Raw genomic sequence first — 20,855 nt, 5'->3', positions numbered from 1 at the left:
CTAGTAAGATGCTTAGTAGGAAAAGGTACCTACCACCAAGACTGGCAACTTGATTTCAACATTCTCACTCTCCTCCCCCCTCCATGGAAAAACAGAAGAAAAGATTACCTTATCCTTATCAAAAGAATAATTGGGCAACAAATAACTTACAATGGAAACAGAATTTTCTCACCTGGTACCGATCAACCATGAGGAATGCATAAGACTCTGAAAGTTCCTTATCTAAACGACCATCAAACTTCAATTCTCTTCTCTTTTCTGTAAACTAAAATAAATAAATAAATAGATAGATAGATAGATAGATAGATAGATAAATAAATAAATCTGCTTAACTACTGAACATGGTTGTTTCATTAAGCTTTGAATTAAAGAATTTTTTCTAATAAATCACAAAGCTATCAAAAATTTCTATGCTTTCTGCTACTCAATCTTCAATTTTATTTCTTTCCATTGTAACTCCCAACACATAAAATAGTCAAAAGTATCTAGGTATTCACCAGTGTTAGCTAATTTTCTATTAAAAATTTACTATATCCCTAATCTCCCCAAGAATTACTATTTTTTTTTCATCTTTTTATCTCCCACTTTCATGGCATACTGAATATAAAACAGTTTAATTTATTTAAGCCAGATACAGTGGCACTTAAAGCTAGCAGTCTGGAGGCTGAAGCAGGAAGATCCCCCAGAGTTCAAGGGCAGCCTCTGTTACAGAACTACTGTTGCATACTAGTCAAGTACTCATAACTGCTGGATTTACTTTAAGAGTCAAACATATATCTATTTAAACTACAAAATAGCTAGCATTTATGTATCTGTATGCAGGCTATCTCAATTATGTAATATAACTTCAGACAAAATTTCCATATACAATTAACAAATAATCCCTACTATACCATGAAACTACATTAAACTATCACATTTTTATTTATTTTTAGAAACTATAACAGTGCCCTTCAGAAAGATTTTCAAAGTTAAATTCTGGCAGTACATCATTAACCAATTGGTATAAAACCAAATTTTATAATATTTCATATCTATTACAAAGCAATAAATAGTAAAGATTCTAAAGTTCCATTTGTGTGTTACCTCAGAATTATACACGCTGATTTTTCCTATATTAAATTCAAAGAACATCTAATTTGCATATGAAATAAGTGTTCATTGTCAACTGCTGCTCTTTGTATATACTTTTTTTCAGAAAAATTTCTATTGGGGGTGTGTGAGGGGTACCACAACAACTTGCCTTTACAAGTACAACTCTTGGAAAGCTGACACAGGAGGATTACTTTAAGTTCAAAGTAAGCCATTCTGGACTAGGATAAGACCCCATCTTTTTAAAAAAAAAAATGTATAAACCTAAAAGAAAAAAAACTTAATTGTAAATTTACAACTAAGTACTCTATAGTAAACTATGCCTATGTGGATGACTTATTTCAGGATTCTGGGTAACTACACATTAGTAACAATTTTACACAGTAGATAAACATAGTGGGGATGTATTTCAGAGGTAGAGCACTTGTTGAGACTTGAGTCAGACCCTGGTTTAATTCCTAGCACCAAGAAGATATTTTCACCTTTTAAGTTACCTTTCCTGGAAAAAAAAAAAAAAATAGCATTTCTACAAAGAAAGGGAAAAAAAAAAAAAAAAGACTTCTTCCCCAAGCTAAATACATACCTCTTTTTCCAAAAGTTCATTATGTATCAAGCAAGCTCGTCTATAGTTAAAATTTGTTACTGAGGATGGTTCAAGGTAAGATGAATGGAGAATATTTAAAACATCTTCAAATTCTCGAGAGCCTGGAGTTAATGGCTGGAAAAGAGCTATTAAAAAAAACAAAAAACAAAAACAAAGAAAACAAATTCTAAGATTATTCTATCATAAATGTAAGTTTTCTGAACAAAGGCCCCAACAGTTACTTTATTTTATGGCATGCCAAGAGTTATTATTAGAACTCACTAAAGACAACCAACTACATGGCACAACAGGAGAATAGCTTGCTGCACAGACCTGACCAGAGTTGGATCCCTAATATCATTGCAAAAAGTTGTCCACTTGTATAACCATAATCTAAATTGCTTAAACTCTCATAAGGACATATGCATGCACTCAACTTGTCTCAATTCCTATTTTCACTGCACTGAAAAAGCATGTTTAAGACTATGTCAACTATAAATAAAAGCTGAAATCCAACACAGTAGCTCATGTCTATAATTCCTATAAACCAAACTTTGTAATAGTTCACATCCATTACAAGGCAATAAATAGTAAAGATTCTAAAGTTCCACTTGTGTGTTACCTCACATTACATTTGAAAAAGAAATTACAAAAATTTGCCTTAAAAGGCAGAGATAAGAGGGTAATCAAAAAATAAGAGGATAATCAAAACTTTGAGGAAGACTAGTCTAATAGAATAAGGTCCAGGCCAGACAGGGCTTTAAAGTTAAAGTAATATACAGTACTCAAATAGCTTTATTATCAATAAAAAATAGAACATTTAAGTATCAAATGCTAAGATGAAGGGTTTTGAGCCAAGTCAGAATCTTTTGTTTTGTTTTTGTTTTTGAAAACAGTGTTTGTGTAGTCCTGAAACTCACTCTGTAGATCAGGCTGGCCTTGAACTCAGAGATCCCAAATGCCAGGATTAAGATTGTGTACCTCCTTATCCTAGCTACTTGATGGCTAAGTACAGAGAAAGTTCAAGGGTGGCCTGAAAAATTAGTGAGACTTGTCTTCAAAACAAAAAGTAAAAAGTGATACAACATTTTTCTAGCATGTTGCAAAAACTAGGTGCAATACCCAATACCAGCAAACAGCAAAAGAGTTGTAGAGTTTGAGAGTAAAATCTGAAATACACTTGTCATTTACTGGCTTTATAGAATATGATATAAAACTTAAAAGCCCAATTCATTGTAAAATGGAAAACTGCAGTTCTCCTAATAACTATTATATGCCAAATACATTATGTAAGGCAGAGAAATGAGAGGGCCATGACACGGGCTAAGTCAGGCAGATTTCATGACAGGCTCCAAACTGACATTCTTAAGAACTAGGCCTAAGTTGCTGTTTCCTAATACTGGACATGTCCAAAACAAGTCAAATGCCAAGAAAATACCCCCCTTGAGGGCAGCCAATCAGGAGCTGCTCTACCTGGCCTGAGCCAAGAGTAGTTAATTAGAAACAGTTCCAGAAAGTACCCCAAATTCCCCAGAACCTTGACCAATCCCAATGATACCCTGAAAAATGGAGCCAACCAATTGAGGTAGAGAAAGGTAAAAGGTTACCCACTCCTCCCTGGAATTCCCCCAACAAGCTTTAAAACAGAGCCTGTAAGCTTGCTCAACATCTCCATTTTGGTATATGAAGATCCCTGTGTGCTGGTAATTTCTGCACAATAAACAACACTCTTTGCCTTTCATTCTTTGGTGAATAACTGGCCCTTACAACAAAAGTACTAAGCAGAATGGAAGCACCTGTGCACAGTTAACACAATTAAGTTTGTATCCCTTGTGTTTTCATCAGTCTACAGTCCATTTAATGTTCTCTGGTAGAAGTTCTCACTGGGTAGCAAGTCTAACCTCAAATCCTTCTTTCAAAGTCTCCCATACACTGGAATACAAGCGTGTGCCACCACAACTGGCTCAAATTTGTGTGTGCATGCATGAACATGAGTTACACTCATAAGATGTACATGTAGAGGTCAGAGAACAACCTTCTCAGTTCTCTCAGTCAACTATGGTTCTAGGAATCAAATTCATGCTTAGATATCAAGTGCTTTTACCAGCAGAGACATCTCTCTGGCACTGGAATTCTTATAACACTAAATCACTTAACCTATTTGGTTTAATTATCAAGCATGGTGGAACATGCCTTTAGTTACACATTTAGGAGAAAAGAGGTAGCAGATTTCTGAGTTTGAGGCCAGTTTGATCTACAGATTGAGTTCCAGGTCAGCCAGGGTTACATCGTAAGATCCCATCTCAAAACAAACAATAGCAACAAAAAACAATTTGTCCTAATAATCTGAAATTTTAATACATAAAATTTTTCATTTAATAAATTTCAAAAACCAAATCTGTACATATAAACTTTCCCCAAATTTAAAAAAAAAAAAAAAAAAAAGCCTGTATTTTTTTCCAAGACATTTCAAGGTCAATAAATATTAAAAGTAACCCTTGGGTTCCACTAAAAATACTGTTGTACATACATTTATATTTTGACACAAGGTCTTACACAAAAAGTTTATAATAGTCTGAGATTCACTATGTATCCTGGGCTGACCTCAAACATGTCATCTTCCAATTTCAGTTTCCCATGTACTGGAATTGTAAGCATGTGCCACCATCACTCAACTTTATATATACTTATAAGTATGCCACAGAAAAGATAACTGTAAATAAGCTGCTTTACTATACTTTCATTTTTATTAGACTATAAAGGATTCAATGTCAAATACAATGATATATCCATTCCTTTTTGGGAGTTGGGGGGCAGGTTCAAGTCAGGGTTTCTCCATGTAGCCCTGGCTGTCCTGGAACTCTAAACTAGGCTAGCCTCGAACTCAGAGATCCCCATACATCTGCCTCTGCCTCCCGAGTGCTGGGATTAAAGGCATGGGCTGCAACTACCCCCTGGTGACATATCTGGATCTTTAACTAGGCATATATCTATCACAATAGTAGCTCTAAAAATGAAAAGTTATTTTGATTACAAGTTATTATAACAGTGTGTGCTAGGTAAAAGCCAATGTGTACCTACTTTAAGACTGGATATATACAAGCATCCTAAGGAATAAAGTCAACATAGTTACTATAATACAACTGAAAAAATAAAAGTGGCTGGTGAGATGGCTGTGTAAACGTGATGATAACCTGAGTTTGGATCCCTAGAAGCTACATAAAAAGCCAGATGCTGGTAAAGTACAAGCAGGATGCCGAAGTTCACGGACAGAGAAACCATGTCTTGGGGTGAAGGGGAGTAAAAAGATAGCTAGTGATAGAAGTCAATGGTTGAGTGCTTGCCCTGGGTTCCATTCCTTCAGCCATACCCACATAACACACACACAAAAGAATTTACATTTAAGCAGTTGGCAAAAAGTCAAAAAATTAGCATATTTCTTTAATCAAAATAACATTTTCCCCCATTATCTTTGACTACTTTGTGTCAGTGTATGTCTTCTTGTACTATATATACATGATATGCTAAACTTTAGAAAGCAAGGGGTACTACCATCAAAACATGTAAACAGTAAGAATGTAAGCTTTCAAAGATGGCCTAGTCTGCCATCATTGGGAAGAGAGGCCCCTTGGTCTTGCAAACTCTATATGCCCCAGTACAGGGGAACACCAGGGCCAAGAAGTGGGAGTGGGTAGGTAGGGGAGCAGGGAGGGGAGGGTATAGGGGACTTTGGGGATAGCATTTAAAATGTAAATGAAGTAAATACCTAATAAAAACTGGAAAAAAAAGTAAGCTTTCAGATCTAAAAATAACTATAACTTAAGTAGCCAATGGATGGGACTCAATGTTTCTCATTAGTAGTAGATTTGCCTGACAAGCAAAAAGTCTTAAGTTCCACCCCCAGAACCACAAGAGCACCACAAAGAATACCAGCTGAGTGTGGTAGCATATATCCATAATTGCAGCATTTAGGGAGCTGAGATGGAAGCTCCAAAAGTCACAAGCAAGCTCATAGAATAGTACTGCTGTCAGCTCTGATAAGAGAAGCTTCATTTTGCAGCAGGTGACTATTAAAGCAGAGAATAAATGTCTGCTGAATGCTAATCATAAATGGAACACCTGTCACTCCCTCCAACATTTAGCAACAGTGGCTAAGAATGGACTGGATACCTAGAATGTACAGGTTGGTAAAAAGGTGTTTATGTGTAACTTCCAGGCAAGGCATGGCTACTAACTCGAAAGTTGTGATTGCCTATGCATGGTCTACACAAGACTGAGAAGGAATGACAGACCTCCATCCCTCTCTGAAGATGTATACCATTAATGGTTGATGCATGAAGATTCTCTTCTGTGGTGTAGACTGGGGTGCCCATGCTGTAAACAACCCTAAATATGGCCAACACCCCCACCCCAAAAAGTTGGGAACTAGTTGGGATTAGTAAGTGGAAGAGCTGGAAAAATGGCTCAAGAGATTAAGAACACTGGTGCTGGGTGGTGGTGGCACACGCCTTTAATCCCAGCACTTGGGAGGCAGAGGCAGGCGGATTTCTGAGTTCGAGGCCAGACTGGTCTACAAAGTGAGTTCCAGGAAAAAAGAAAAAGTGTGTAACCAGGGCTACACAGATAAACTGTCTCGAAAAACCAAAAAAAAAAAAAAAAGAAAAAAAAGAATACTGGCTATTCTTCCAAAAGACATTGGTTTAAGTTTAGTTCCCAGCACCCACATGGCAGCTCACAACTATAACTCCAATTCCAAAGAATCTGATGGCAGGTTTATGGTACAGACATGCAGACAAAACACCCATATTTATTTTTTAAATATTAAAGTGTCTGAAGGAGCATAATGGGGTTACGATGACATCTTGTACATGTATGAAGATGTCATAATGAAACTTATCACCCATTACTGTGAATAATATATGCTAATAAAAAATAATTTTAAAAAAAGTACAGGGTATAGGGAACTTTCGGGATAGCATTTGAAATGTAAATAAAGAAAATAATAATACTAAAAAAAAAAAAAAAAAAAACCTTAGAGGAAAAAAAAAGTACAAAGCCAGCCTGAGCTACACGGGAGAAAATGAAATAATTAGCAAAGTGGCTAGTGACCAAACTTGGTCAATAATTCTGAGTCCAAGGCTAGTATCTACCTGCCTTAATTACCCATTATACAGTGTGACTCCATTTGTTCTTAACTGATTTGTAAATGGCTTTTTCTATCTAAAAAATTACCACCTGACAATGTTTTAAGAATGTGTTATATCTCTACATCAATATTGAATGAACCCAGCATTGTTAGCAACAAATACACAGGCATAAGTCAACATGGAGCAGTACAAATATGAAATTTCCTGCCCAGGTTTATGTCTATGTAGAGAAAAATCACTGCTTTCAAAATCCAGTTATCCATTCCAACTAAAACACCATGTCTTAGAAAGACAACTGTAGAATCAAGTCCAATCCCAGCAACTGAGGAGTTGGAGGCAGGAAGTAAATCCATCCCCAGTTACACATTAAGACCTGGCCTTTTTTTTTTTTTTTTTTTTTTAAAAAAGACAATTTTGTTAGAAAAGATGACTACCTTGTAGAAAGTGTATCACTAGTCTATCTCAAGAACTTTGGAGAGAAATACTGTCAAATTCAACTATTAATTTTAATTTACTTTTGAATACACACTATATATAGAATAAAACATGGTGAACCATCTACAGGCCAATGCAATTTTTGTGGCTCTCTATACTACAGAAAATAACCCAACCAATAAATACTACAACACACATCATAATCAGTAGAATATGAGTATTTATCCCTTGGTCTTCCTCCCACTCTTGGGAGTTCTAACTATAAATCAATCTGTATTTGCTCTGAAAAAAACTTAAAATACAAATCTTCTAAAACATATAATCTGCCATTACTTAAAGTGAACATAATCTTTCCATCTCAAAATTCTCCCCAAGGTTGAATATATGCTAAACTTTCCAATTTCACAACTGGTCAAATCAAAAGCTAACTTAAATTCTTGATTATAAAGCCACTCGTGGTGATGTTAGGAGGCTAAAGTAGTAGTGTCCAAGTTTTGAGTTTGAGGACAGCTTGGAATACATAGGGAGTGTGGGAGAGGAGGGGGCAATCACCTTTCTCTGTTTTCTGATTACAGATGTTTTGTCATGTGACTAACTGCCAGGCTTCTGCTGTTATGACTTCTCAGAATAAACAACTATACCCTGAAACTGTGAGCCAAAATAAACCCTGCCTCCCTAAATAAAAATATAATTTAGACTATTAGGAATAACCTTACTAGAGTTGAGTAGTTCCAAGTATACTATGTATGTTCAAATTCCATTTACTAATTAAGTGACAAGTTACTTCTCAGTACTTGTTTTTCCGAAAAATAGACAAATATCTACCAAGAATCGTTGAGATGTAATTATATACAAAAAGCAATGTCTATAACCTATCAAGTACAATATTGCTTGTCAGTATTATTATGCCACTAAAATGGCAGTATTTAGATGTCATGCTATTATCATCAAGGAAACATTCAAGAGCTGGACAAGTTCCTATTTGTGTGAAGCTTTAGCACTTAGGAGACTTGAGACAAGAGGACTGCTGCATGTTTGACGGCCACATGGACTGTTTAGTAAGACCTGTCTCAAATACAACTTTGAAAGTCAATCAATTATACTGATGGTATTTTAAGAAATTGTTTAAAAATTTACATACTTAGTTTCACCAGAAAGTAGTTAAGACTGCTAAATTATGAATGCAGCAAAACTTCTGATGCTCAAAACTTCATGCCCTAACTATAAAAAGATTTTTTTTTATACTAGCAAATCAGATGACCATTAGTACCAAGCTAAATCCTAAACATACTTTCAAACTTCTCATCAATGATGGAAGGAAAGTTAACAGTCTCTATACTATTTTGTTTTCCTTCCAACCATTTGTTTTGTATTGCACACTAAAAACCAATTATGTAATGTTTAAAGAGAGAGAGAGAGACAGACAGACAGACAGAGACAGGTTGGGCTGGTGTTGCTTATTTTCAACCCCAGCATTCTGAAGGCAAAGGTAGGTGGATCTCTTTTGAGTACCAGGACAGCCAGGACTATGTAAAAGACTGTACGACTGTCTTTTTTGAAAAGGAAAAAAAAAAAAAAAAAAGGAGAAAGACTCTTGTAACTGTTCTAAAGTGACAATGTTTTTAACTATAAAATTGAAATTCAAAGACTAACTTCTCCCAATTTAGGATAAAATCTGAGATGGGTAAAATAGTTACTTGAAAGTGCTGTATTAATAGATCATGATATCATCTGTAATTCCACCTAGCAGGAAGGCTGAGACAGGAGCATTTCAAATTGAAGGACTGAACAACTTAAGGAGATTCTATTATTTGGTTTTTTTTTTTTTTTAAGTTTTGATTTGACCCTATTATGTACTATTTGAACAATTGCTGCCTCATGTACAGTAAGATATTAAGAATTATTTTCAGTAAAAATCTACCATGTTTTCCTAACTACAACCTCCCTTACAGATGAGAAAGTAAAAATCGTATCCCTAGGCAAAATGGAAAATATCTCGTTTCCCCCAAGGAATACATCAGACTCCACGGAAAAAGCAGCTAAGGTTTATACTCCCTAATTCCCTGTGCCACTTTTAGTATGTTCAAGGGCAGTCATTTTAGAGCAACTTCTGGATTTGGCTTATGAAATTTAAGTACATACCACCTTACTAAATTTTCAAACAGAATCCTAAAGGACTCTAAGCCTGTTTTCTGGTCCCTTTAAAAAAAAAAAAAAGTCTTGTTTTAAAGGTGATTTGTTCACAGACTTAGTCATTTAAAATCTAAAATAGGATGTCAAAAAGGTTTGAAACAGCTTGAAAATTTTAAGCCCTATCATTATGAGGTCCTACTTAAAAGTACTTCTATCCTTTTCTACCAACTGGCCGTTGGGGATGAGTAACTTTTCTTGTATCAGCACAGCCATACACACCTTAACGACATCAAGTGAATTCACTGTCTTGCCCTACATTACCTATAAAGTATTACAAGTATTACATCAACTCATTTAAAGAGTATTTCTAGAAACATTCACTTCAGCCAGCAAAGATCAACTTCATCCTTCTTTGCATCATTTCTGATGCTATTTCCTTGGCTTTGTCATCCATCTAGACAGGAACTTTCTTAATACTTTCATAATCTCAGTTGTGCAAAGAGAGCTGACTATCCAGATGCACGGTTCCAATCAAGATTCTAAATCTTCAGATATTCAAATGACAAAAAGGGGAGGGGACTTTGGGAAATAAACAATTAAAAAAACACGCAGTAAGAAGGGAAATTTTTAAGTCAAATCCAGAAAATTCCAAATTAACGGACAGTCAAAACCTACTCTAAGGAAGAAAAAATAAGTGTACGTTTTACAATATGGCACTAAGATCTCAAAAAGTAATCAACCCAACTGTTCCTATAATCGATTTAAGAAAAAGTCATTCTAGGCTTGGAGTTATACAGAAGAAACCTACGTAAGCTAATGCTTTCAAAAAAAAAAAAAAAAACTATATGGAAATGAAGTGTGATGGAAAACTGCATGGAGCGCATATACTAATGGAGAGTTTTCTAAATAGGAGAAGACGCTGACATCGAGCACATTTCAAGTAGACACACAAAGCTGAAGAATTTCCACAGTGAGAAACACTTGTCCTTAGAACGCAATGGCCTTGGAGAAAGCCTCAGAATTCATAGCCACAGGCTACTTCCATAAGCAGACTTCTCAGAAGCATCTTTAGGAGGCCACCATCAGCTTCTCTGCCTTCGGGGCTCGGGGTCTGGAAAAGACGGGCACGGAGCACCCTTTTTTTCTGCGCGGGGAGCCGCAGCCTTATGGAAACGCTTCAAACCTGAGCTACTTCCAACTTCCACGGGGAGAGGGGGAGCGGCGGAGCGTGTGGTTCTCCACCCTATCCTCTCGCACCAAGGGCGGCTGGGCGGCCGTGGCCGTGAGGGGGAGAGGCGGCTGGCGCTTGCGTGCGTGTTTACGTGTCTCGGATGGGTGTGGGGAGAGGAGACAGAGAGGTCTTAATGGAAAAGATGGAGGGGGAGGGAAGCGAGAGAGGGGGTGGGAGGAAGGGGAGGCACCACCTTTCTTTTCTCTGCTCTTCCTGGGGATCTGAAAACTCCGCCTAAAAGGCCTTTCCGGCTCTTCGGCGCCTTTGGGCAGAGAAGCCGCGGCCGCCTCGGAGGTTTGCTGAGGCTGCTCGTGGCCGTGGCTCCGGGCGGCTTCAGCTGCCGCGGTCTCCTCAGGCCCCGCGCCGCTGCCGCCGCCGCCGCCATTTTGTAGGGAGGACTCAAGCTCCGGAAGCGCTGGCTTCATCCCGTCGTCTCTGCCGCCGCCACCGCTTTCCCAGCTCGCGTCCGTCGAAGGGGCCTCCTTCTCCGCGGCAGTCGCCATCGCGCGGGCGTGAGGCGCTCCAGGGAGCTTCCGCCCACAAGGTCGACGGGCGTACGGGGGAAGGGCGGCGGGCCAGGCCGCCGTGGTCTCGGCCCACCCGGCCCCTCCGCCCCCGGGGGCCGCACGCCAGCCGCAGAGACGCCGCCTAACCGCCACCGCGGCCCCGAGCGTGCCTCTCGCCCCGGGAGCCGCTCCGGATTGGGGCGGCTTTTCAACCGGTCCCGGCTACCCAACGTGCTCGCGTCGGGCCCGGGAGGGGGCGGGGCCTCGGCGGACCCGCTCTACCAATAGGAATGCAGCGCCCGCCTCCGCGAATGCAGAGAGCCCGGTCCAGGGGGGCGGAGCCTCGCGATGCCGAGCCCGCCAAAAGAGGAGAGTGCCACGCCCGGGGAAAGCGTCGACGCCATAGCTTCAGAGTGAGAGCTTGGGCTTGGCAGCATTCTGCGGATTCCTCGGCCCTGCCCTGTCCGCACTGCGTTTGATGGAGGCAAGCCCAAAGGACGTCTTCCCGGACTGTGCTCTTGCAAGTGAGCGCCTTCTTCCCTCCAGAGGTCTGTGGACCAAACCTGGCAGATAATTGGCTTATCCTGGTCGTGTGATGTACTCATCAGCCTGCTCTGAGCTGCTCTTCCAAAGGCCCAGCCTACATAGGACAGCTCAACCAGCTGTTAGTCACTTCGGAGGATCCACGTCCTTTTCTGGCCTCGGAGAGCAGTAGGCTTACGTGCGGTTCTCTATCATAAATGCAGGCAAGCCAGCCGGGCGTGGTGACGCACGCCTTTAATCCCAGCACTCGGGAGGCACAGGCAGGCGAATTTCTGAGTTCGAGGCCATCCTAGTCTACAAAGTGAGTTCCAGGACAGCCAGGGCTACACAGAGAAACCCTGTCTCGAAAAACCTAAAAAAAAAAAAAAAAAAAAACAGGCAAGCCCACATTTAAGACAAAAAAAAAAAAAAAAAAAAAAAACTTAAAAAAAAAAAAAAAAAATACAGGCAAGCCACCTATATGCAGACTATAAAACACACAATAGGAAGTGAGAAGAGATAAGGAAATGGCCTTCAGTGATAAACAGAGTGATAACATCCTATTCCATCCAGACTTTCTGCTTTCCCTGGAGATCACGAGCACTGGTTGTCCTCCAGACTATAGCACTGCATAAGCAAACGTTCAGTATTTGGGATTCTTCCGCATAATTTACAACCTAATGATGAAGGGAGGCACGAATGCTCGCACACGTGTTCGACCACCTAGAAGAGAGCAACTTGATAGCGAAATTAATGAAGGGCCTTTCAATAGTTTCTTTCTAGGTAAGGGGTCCTGAGTTACCATCAGTATAGACACATTCTCACAACAGATACCAAGGAGATGCTTTTGCACAATTTAGATGTTGAAACTTAGGCAAATTGAGATGACAAAAGCCAGGTCTAATTACAACCAAAGTATTTACACAGCCTAAGGCCTAGTTTTCATGCAGCTCTGGCCTAATGCATTTAATGAAGAAACACGGGTTACATTTTACTCAAGATCTCTAAGCGGCAGCAACAGGATGCCCAGATCTTTGTCCCCCAACACCCCAATATTGCTGAAGGAATTGTTAGGCCAAGATAATAAACTGCAAAAGAGCCACAGCCTCTGTTAAATGATTGGCACTTAAAGAGTTTTCCAAGAGCAGCAGGAGGATGAACCTGATGGCACATACCTATTCCCAGCCCTCATGACGAAGAGGTAAGAGGAGCTATACATGTCCAAGGTCAGCCTGGACTACATAGTAAGAACCCTGTGTCAAATAAAATAAAACGTGAGAGGGCTGAGAATGTAGCCCAGGTAGAGACGTTGAGTATGCCCCTAGAATTCTGGCAGCACCAAAATAGATAGATAGGTAGGTAGATAAATGATAGATACAAAAGATAGATAGACAGACAGAAAGAGTTAAGAAAAGGAGCATGCTTTCTTATTTCTTTTTTTTTTTTTTTTTTTTTTTTTGGTTTTTCGAGACAGGGTTTCTCTGTATAGCTTGGCGGTCCTGAAACTCACTTTGTAGACCAGGTTGGCCTCGAACTCAGAAATCCACCTGCCTCTGTCTCCCGAGTGCTGGGATTAAAGGCGTGCATCACCACACCTGGCTAGGAGCTTGCTTTCTTTACCTGATGTGAAAGAAGATCAAAAACTAACACTTTACAATCCTTACATGGTAACTTTCTTTTTTCTAAATGTTCATCTTTATCAAATTAAAAGTTACCTGGGAATTTATTAGAGAGTGGTGCTCTCATTTAATAATCCACTCAGCAAAAGCCAGTTTTCCCTGGAAGAAGACTATGTATAGACAACCAGAGTTTGATAGGAAAGAATTGGCATTCTGCCTGCGTGTATGGCTGTATGAGGGTACCATATCCCCTGGAACTGGAATTACAGACAGTTATGAACTGCCATATGGATGCTGGGATTTGAACCTGTGTCTTTTCGAAAAGCAGCCAATGTTCTTAATCACTAAGCTTAAAACTAAGACCATTGAGAACCACAGATTACCTATGGAGGTTCAATCTCATGAAGTATTGTTCTAACCCAAATCAACATCTATTTTAGAATATTAGTGTCTTGGAAATTGAAATTTATATTTTTTAAATTGGGATGCTATAAAATATGAGGATTTTGTTTTTGTTTTGTGATAGGGTTTCATGTTCACCAAGCTGTCCTAGAACTATTCCTCCTGCCTCAACCTCCTTAGTGCTGAAATTGCCACGTGGGTACATGCCACCCATCTTAAAATAAATAAAATAGTAATTTTAAATTCTGCTGCGTAAAGCTACTAACATTCAATATTAGAAATACTTGCCAGTTGTTTATTGGGACTGCTAGGTATCAAGACTAAACGTATTTTACATTATGCCATGGCTAGGTATGGCCCCCATAGACTAATGTGTTTAAACAAGCCTATGGAGCCCAGGGAGTGGAATGTAGTGGTTTAAATACGCTCAGCCCATGGGAGGTGGCACTATTGGTTGTGGCATTATTGGAGGAGGTGTAACCTTGTTAGAGGAAGTGTGTCACTGGAGGTGGGGCTTTGAGGACTCATATATGCTCAGGTCTGGCCAGTGTGTTTCTGACTCTCTTCCTAGCTGTCTGTGGAAGACAGTCTTTGTTCTGGCTCTCTATGGATCAAGATATAAAACTCTCAGTTCCTCCTCCATCAGCATGTCTGCCTGCATGCTGCCTTGCTTACCATCATGATAATGAACTGAACCTCTGAAACTGTAAGCCAGCCCCAATTAAATGTTGTCCTTTATGAGAGTTCTCTTGGTCATGGAGTCTCTTCACAGCAGTGGAAACCCTAAAACACAGGAATAGGTTCTCTCCTTCCACCATGTGTCAAGCTCAGGCTTGGTGGCAAATATCTTTACCAACTGAACAGCTCTCCCTTCCTCACGCTCTGTTTGGGTTGTTGTTTATTTTGATACAGGGCCTCAATCTATCATAGCCCAGGCTGGCCTGGAACTTGAAGCCATCTTCCTGTCTCTACCTCTTCCTGCTTCCCTGCCTCTCTGCCTCCTAAATGCTGAATCTTGTCTTCTTTGGCAGAAAAACACTTGATATCTCATGTAACGTGATTTAGGCTTCATTCCCAGTAATTTCTTCCTGGCACATATCTTACTGAAATAAACTGGACCTAATGTATAATAAATCTACTTTTACCTCCCAATAAAAATTAGAGCGTATCTATTCAAATGTTTTTACATGATCCATACAGATTCATAATGCCCTTTACTGAGAAGACAGATGGAATCATTTGCTAGTAAATCCAAGGCTCACTAAAATCAAAAAGATTTACCAATGAGGAGTGATCAACTTGTAGTAGTGGGCTGTCAGATGAGAATTCACTGCAGTGATTTACATCACTGCTGTTTCCATCTGAAGAAAGACCCAATTTTGGTGGATTTCACTAAATACAGAGCCTGGTGCCAAGTCAAGTGTGTTGGGAGGTGCTGCTCAAAGCAAGGCAGTGTGTGCTACAAAGGCACAAACGCTGGTAAGAAAACAAAGTGTACAAAATTTTCATGTTAAAAGACTCATATATTTTTATAATAAAGGCAGACAAAAGAAACTTGTATCGTGCTCCATATTTAGGAACAGATAACTGGTCTTACCACTCAGTTTCAAAGAGGGTGGGGAAGAAGAAGAAATAGGAATAAATATATAGAAGGAATATTGGAATAATGCCATAGCAGTCAGCAAATGCATCATTCATCCTCTGAACAAATACTTCTTGAGAACCACCTGCTGCCGAGCCCCACACTGAGTCTCCGAAGCTACTCCTGTAAATACAGCACACCTGTCCTGACTGGTCAAGCTGTCTGCAGCTTTCATACCCGTCACCTTGTTTCATTGTCAAAACACCTGCCAGACAAGCATTGCTATTTGGGGCAGAGGAAGAAATGGCCTCTTAGCTGCCTTGTTTAAGTAAACACTATTAAGTAGAGGGACAGGACTCACATCTGCATGTTCCGATGCCAGTTGTAAGCTCTGCATCTCTGCTGCTGCCCCTTCCTCCTGTCTTTCTACATGTCATTTCCTATCTAACTACCTAATCTTAATTCCTAAATACTTGGGGGTGGAAATGGAACCCAGGGCCTCAAATATACTGAGTACACACTAACATTGAGCTACCCACCCTAGAGTGTCAAATTAAATAGGAAGTTATACAGTGCATTTCAATTGCTCTGTCTCTTTCTACACCACTCTTCTCCCTTGTTTTGGCTTTTATAAAATTACATTTATATTTGTGGGGGGTTGTGCATGCTATGAATGCATATGAAAGTCAAAGGAAAGTGTGTGTGTGTGTGTGTGTGTGTGTGTGTGTGTGTGTGTGTGTGTGTCAGTTCTCTCCTTCCACAGTGTGAGTCCTGAGGACAAAGCTCAGGTTGTCAGACTCAGCGACAGGCACCTTCACCCACTGAGTCATCTTGCCTTTTTATGAATGACGAGTGATATTTCTTAACAACTTTCTCAAAAGCACAAACACTTCATTTTTTACTCTTTTTTTCCAGTAGTGGTTCCTACAGATTTATAGATGGTTTGTGGACAGATATCATCGATCATCTGGTTTCTTTGACCAGCTACTGAATTTTGAGCCAGACTTTTTCCTGGATTTAGGCTAGTGCTTCACTGTCTGATGGTTCATAGTACCAAGAGGGCCCTGGGGCTTACATTATCTAACATTGCACATGTTCTCTGCAGTGTACAAAAGCCTAGCAGCAGAGGGCATTTGGCATGACCCCTTTCCTTTGTCTGCACAGTAAATGCCATCAAGTACAGAAGAACATTGAAAAGTCTCTACCAGCTTACAAATGAATAGATGAGCAAAATGTATTATACAGGGAATATTATCTGCTCATAAAACATATCAAGTGCTGATGATGGAACAGGAATAGAACCAGTGCACTAAGGGAAAGAAGCTGGTCGCATAACATGAGATGTACAGAAGAAGGAAAGTCAGAGAAAATCACAGATTGGTCACTTGAGGAGTGTGTGTGTGTGTGTGTGTGTGTGTGTGTGTGAAAATATACCTATTTTAAGGGATTAACCCAGTGGTGCTTGCCTGTACTCTCAGCAGTAGGCTGAGGCCAGCTGATCTGTGAGCTAAGGCCAGTCTGCACTTCTTAGGTCAGGTATTGACAACCAACTAATCAATCAATTATAAATAAATAAATAAAGTGTTTGTTACCTTGAAAACACTACTGACAACTATGTAAATGCATGTGAGTGAATGGAGGTCTAATTACTGAACTCTGGTGTATAAATTAAACCAATAAAACTTCATTCAAAAAAGAAGGAAGGGGGCTGGTGAGATGGCTCAGTGGTTAAGAGCACCAACTGCTCTTCCAAAGGTCCTGAGTTCAAATCCCAGCAACCACAGGGTGGCTCACAACCATCCGTAACAAAAATCTGATGCCCTCTTCTGGAGTGTCTGAAGACAGCTACAGTGTACACAAATATAATAAATAAATAAATAAATAAATCTTAATTAAAAAAAAAAAGAAGGAAATTGATACAGGTTCCTCTACTAAGTAGAAAAAACCCCTTTTCAGCTATATTATGCAGGAAGATATTTGACTTAAAACTACTGATTAAATTTGATTACACAGAGAAAACAATAAAATTTTTCTACACACACACCCCAATATAAAATAAACAAACATATAAATCTGTTCTACTAGTATGGCAGTAACATATACCAAAGATACCAGGTAAGAGAGATGTAGCTTAGGTCATTTAAACCAGCTACACTCTCTGCAATAATGTCAGCTATATTTCCTTTATTTATTTTTGTTTTTGTTTAATTGGTTGGGTTGCTTGTTTTGTGGGGGTGTTTTGTTTTGTTTGTTTGTTTGTTTTCATTTAAGGTCTTCCTATGTAGCTTAGGATGGCAATTCTCCTGCCTCGGCTTTTGAAGTGCTAGGATTACAGGCATGTACTTTAAGGGCCCATGATTCACCAAAAAAATGATACCCCAGACGCAAATACTATGCAAAGGCAAAGAGTGTTTATTGTGCAGAAATTACCAGCACGCAGGGATCTCCATCCACCAAAATGGAGATGCTGAGTGAACTTTCAGGCTCACTTTTAAAGCCTGTTGGGGAATTCCAGGGAGGAGTGGATGACCTTTAGCTTTCTCTACCTCAGTTGGTTGGCTCTATTTTTCAGGATATGGGTGTCCTTGGGATTGGTCAAGGTTCTGGGGAATTTGGGAGACTTTCTGGAACTGTTGCTAATTAAACTACTCTTAGCTCAGGATAGGTTAATTCATATTAACCTTCTTTCAAAAAGTCTCTGACCCAGCTGAGCATGATAGTGTATGCCTTTAATCCCAACACTCGGGAGGCAGAGGCCAGGCTCCCTTACATAGTGAGTTCTAGGACAGCCAGGGATACACAAAGAAACTTTGCCTCAAAAGAAGGAAAAAAAAACAAAAACAAAGTCTGTGAAGCATGCATGGTAGTTTGTGCCGACAATGTCAGCTCTCAGACAGCTAAGGCAGGAGGATGACTTCAAGTTCCAGGACAGCTTGAGCTATAGAGTGAGACCCTGCTTCAAAAACCACCTAAGTGAGTCCCTAGTATAGAATATAAAGTCTGGTGAGTTAACAATCTAAAACATTCTAGGTTCTTTTTCCAAAATACTTCCATTTCAACTTTTTAAAACAAAATTGTAGCTGGCTTGCTTTTACTGAGATAGACTCCCAAAGTTACTATGTATCCAAGAATGACCTTAAACTTCTGATGTTCTGTTGCCTCTACCTGAGCACTGTCATTACAGGTATGTACCAGGCATGCCCAGGTTATGCAGTGTTAGGGAACCGAACCCAGTGTCCCTACTTTCCCAGCCCAAGTTATCTGGTTTTCAAATGTCTGTTTCCAAAATACCCCCAAGTGAAAAAAAAAGATTAGATGTTTACCTTCCACTTAGTGTAATATAAAAGTCCTAGTTAAGAAAGGGATTTGTAAAAATAAAAGAAACATGTAGTTAGATAAATCACCTCAAATTCCCTGAAGTTCTAAAAAAAAAAAAAGACAGTTAATTATGATAAATTTCCTTGTAAGAAGTCTTTGGGGAGCTAGCCAAGTTTAAATCAGATGGTTGTTAGGTCTATGGTTTCAATTTACATAAATTATAGAAACATAACACCAGAAATTTCTCTAATTGAGGAAAATGAGGTTTTCCGTTATCTAGAGGAATTCGATTTGTGGTTAGTGCCATTTGATGATTAATTCATTCTCTGGAGAATATGAGTTTCTCCGGGGATGAGATACATGATAATAATGCGTGAAGGATCAGTTTTGCTTTACTTAGCAGAAGTTGAAAAAAATAAATACAAAATGCTATTCACATACATTAAAATTGGTGTTAAGATCACACAAACCTATCTATCCTTCCATTTGCTCATATTCCTGCTAGGGATGCTGGCTAAACTCACTAGGATGCTCTACCCTTCTTCCTGCTTGTTGTACAGCTTTTTCCTCTGAACTGAAATACTACTTCCTTTTGGAAGAAAGAAAGCTCCCAAGACTCAGGAAGCTCAGCAATCTTACAAGACTCATACGCCCTCTGTACTGGCTGGCTTTGTGTGTCAACTTGGCATAAGCTGGAGGAGTTATCACAGGGAAAGGAGCCTCCCTTGAGGAAATGCCTCCATGAGATCCGGCTGTAAGGCATTTTCTCAATAGTGATCAAATGGGGAGGGCCTTGCCCATTGTGGGTGGTGCCATTCCTGGGCTGATAGTCCTGGATTCTTTAAGAAAACATGCTGAGCAAGCCAGTAAGCACACCCCTTCATGGTAGACATCAGCTCCTGCCTCCAGGTTCCTGCCCTGTGTGAGTTCCTGTCCTGACTTCCTCTGGTGATGAGCAGCAAATAACCCCTTTCCTCCCAGCTTGTTTCTTAGCCCTAATGTTTCCTGCAGGAATAGAAACCCTAAGACACCCTCCCTGAGACTGTCCAACAGTAAGTAATTACCCAGAGAGAAGGAACTGTCAAGGGCTGCCACTGAAGGTCAGCAGGGAGTTCCAAGGATGCAGCTTTCCTAAACCCTTGCTCACTGGGAGGTAGGCTTTTCCATGATACTGCTGTCTTTGAGTCACCCAGGTTCCTGGAAGTAACCCCAATGAACTCATAGGTCTCCAGGATACACTTCAGTGGAATGCTTACTTTGTCTGTCAGTGCCCTACCTACAGTAAAAATGTAGGAACTAAAAAAAGGGGGCCCTGAGGAAGAGGGGGAAGGGAAAAGGCCCACACCCAGCCAGACCTATTCTCTGGTCAGTCAGGTGTGGGAGGGCTGCTAACTACCTTCCACTCATCCCTGGGTGGGCATTTCTCTATCCCACACTTCAGGGGGTGGCCAGGAGCAGCCCTACCTGGGGACCCCGGAGCAACTTTGCTAAAGCCACCAGGGTTATAGGAGAGAGGGATGAGGGAAGAGGTTCCCAACACAGACCAGATCTTGATGGAGCATAGACTATGGTTTAAGAGCTTTATTATAGAAAGGCAGGGGGAAAGAGAGAAGAGAGAGAGAGAGAGAGAGAGAGAGAGAGAGAGAGAGAGAGAGAGAGAGACAGAGAAGAGAGGAGAAGACAAAGAGAAAGGAGAGAGAAGACAAGGGAGAGAAGAGAAGGAGGGAGAGAAGAGAAGGGGAGGGAGTGAGGGGTAAGAGAGACAGATAAGAAAGTAAGAAGAAAGAGAGTGAGGTGGGGCTGAACACCCCTTTTTATGGTCTTTACTGTTGCTAGGTAACTGAGGAGGAGTTTAGCCTGAAGGTCAGAAGCTTGGGCCATTGCCTACGTGACTACTGACCATGCTTCTCTTGTGGGGGTAGTAACTTAGGCAGTGGCTAGAATTCCAGGAGCATGAGGGAACGCCTACCATGTCATGAAGGTGAATTATCACCACCAGGGTTCAGACCTCAGCTCAACTGGAGACCAGCCTGCAATTCCCCACATAAAAAGATGTTCACTGTGGCCACAGAATCAACTGACCAGGACTCATGGGGGTCTCAGAGATCAAGGGGCCTGTAGGGGTCTGACCTAGGTTCTATGGAAGTATATTATGGCTGATATTCTTGTATGATTTCTTTTTTGTTGTTGTTTTTGTTTTTCGAGACAGGGTTTCTCTGTGTAGCCCTGGCTGTCCTGGAACTCACTCTGTAGACCAGGCTGGCCTCGAACTCAGAAATCCGCCT

The 20,855-nt window shown here is 40.3% G+C and overlaps 1 protein-coding gene across 3 annotated transcripts in view; it reads right to left on the bottom strand.

Moving 5' to 3' along the window:
• The window catches only part of Tasor (transcription activation suppressor), a 49,501-nt gene extending 37,948 nt beyond the window's left edge, over positions 1 to 11,553 (bottom strand). For all 3 annotated transcript variants that reach the window (XM_029541762.1, XM_021202835.2, XM_029541761.1), the window contains exons 1-3: positions 10,815 to 11,553; positions 1,676 to 1,821; positions 173 to 265 (exon numbers count right to left, since the gene is read on the bottom strand). In XM_029541762.1, coding sequence (XP_029397622.1) covers positions 173 to 265; positions 1,676 to 1,821; positions 10,815 to 11,124 — 549 coding nt within the window. In that variant the 5' untranslated portion in view covers positions 11,125 to 11,553. The remainder of the gene's footprint in view (positions 1 to 172; positions 266 to 1,675; positions 1,822 to 10,814) is intronic.
• Positions 11,554 to 20,855: the final 9,302 nt, after the last annotated feature.

Source organism: Mus pahari, chromosome 8 (genome assembly GCF_900095145.1).
Source record: "Mus pahari chromosome 8, PAHARI_EIJ_v1.1, whole genome shotgun sequence".
NCBI classification, from domain to species: domain Eukaryota; kingdom Metazoa; phylum Chordata; class Mammalia; order Rodentia; family Muridae; genus Mus; species Mus pahari.
This window is presented reverse-complemented; position numbering and strand designations above follow the sequence as displayed.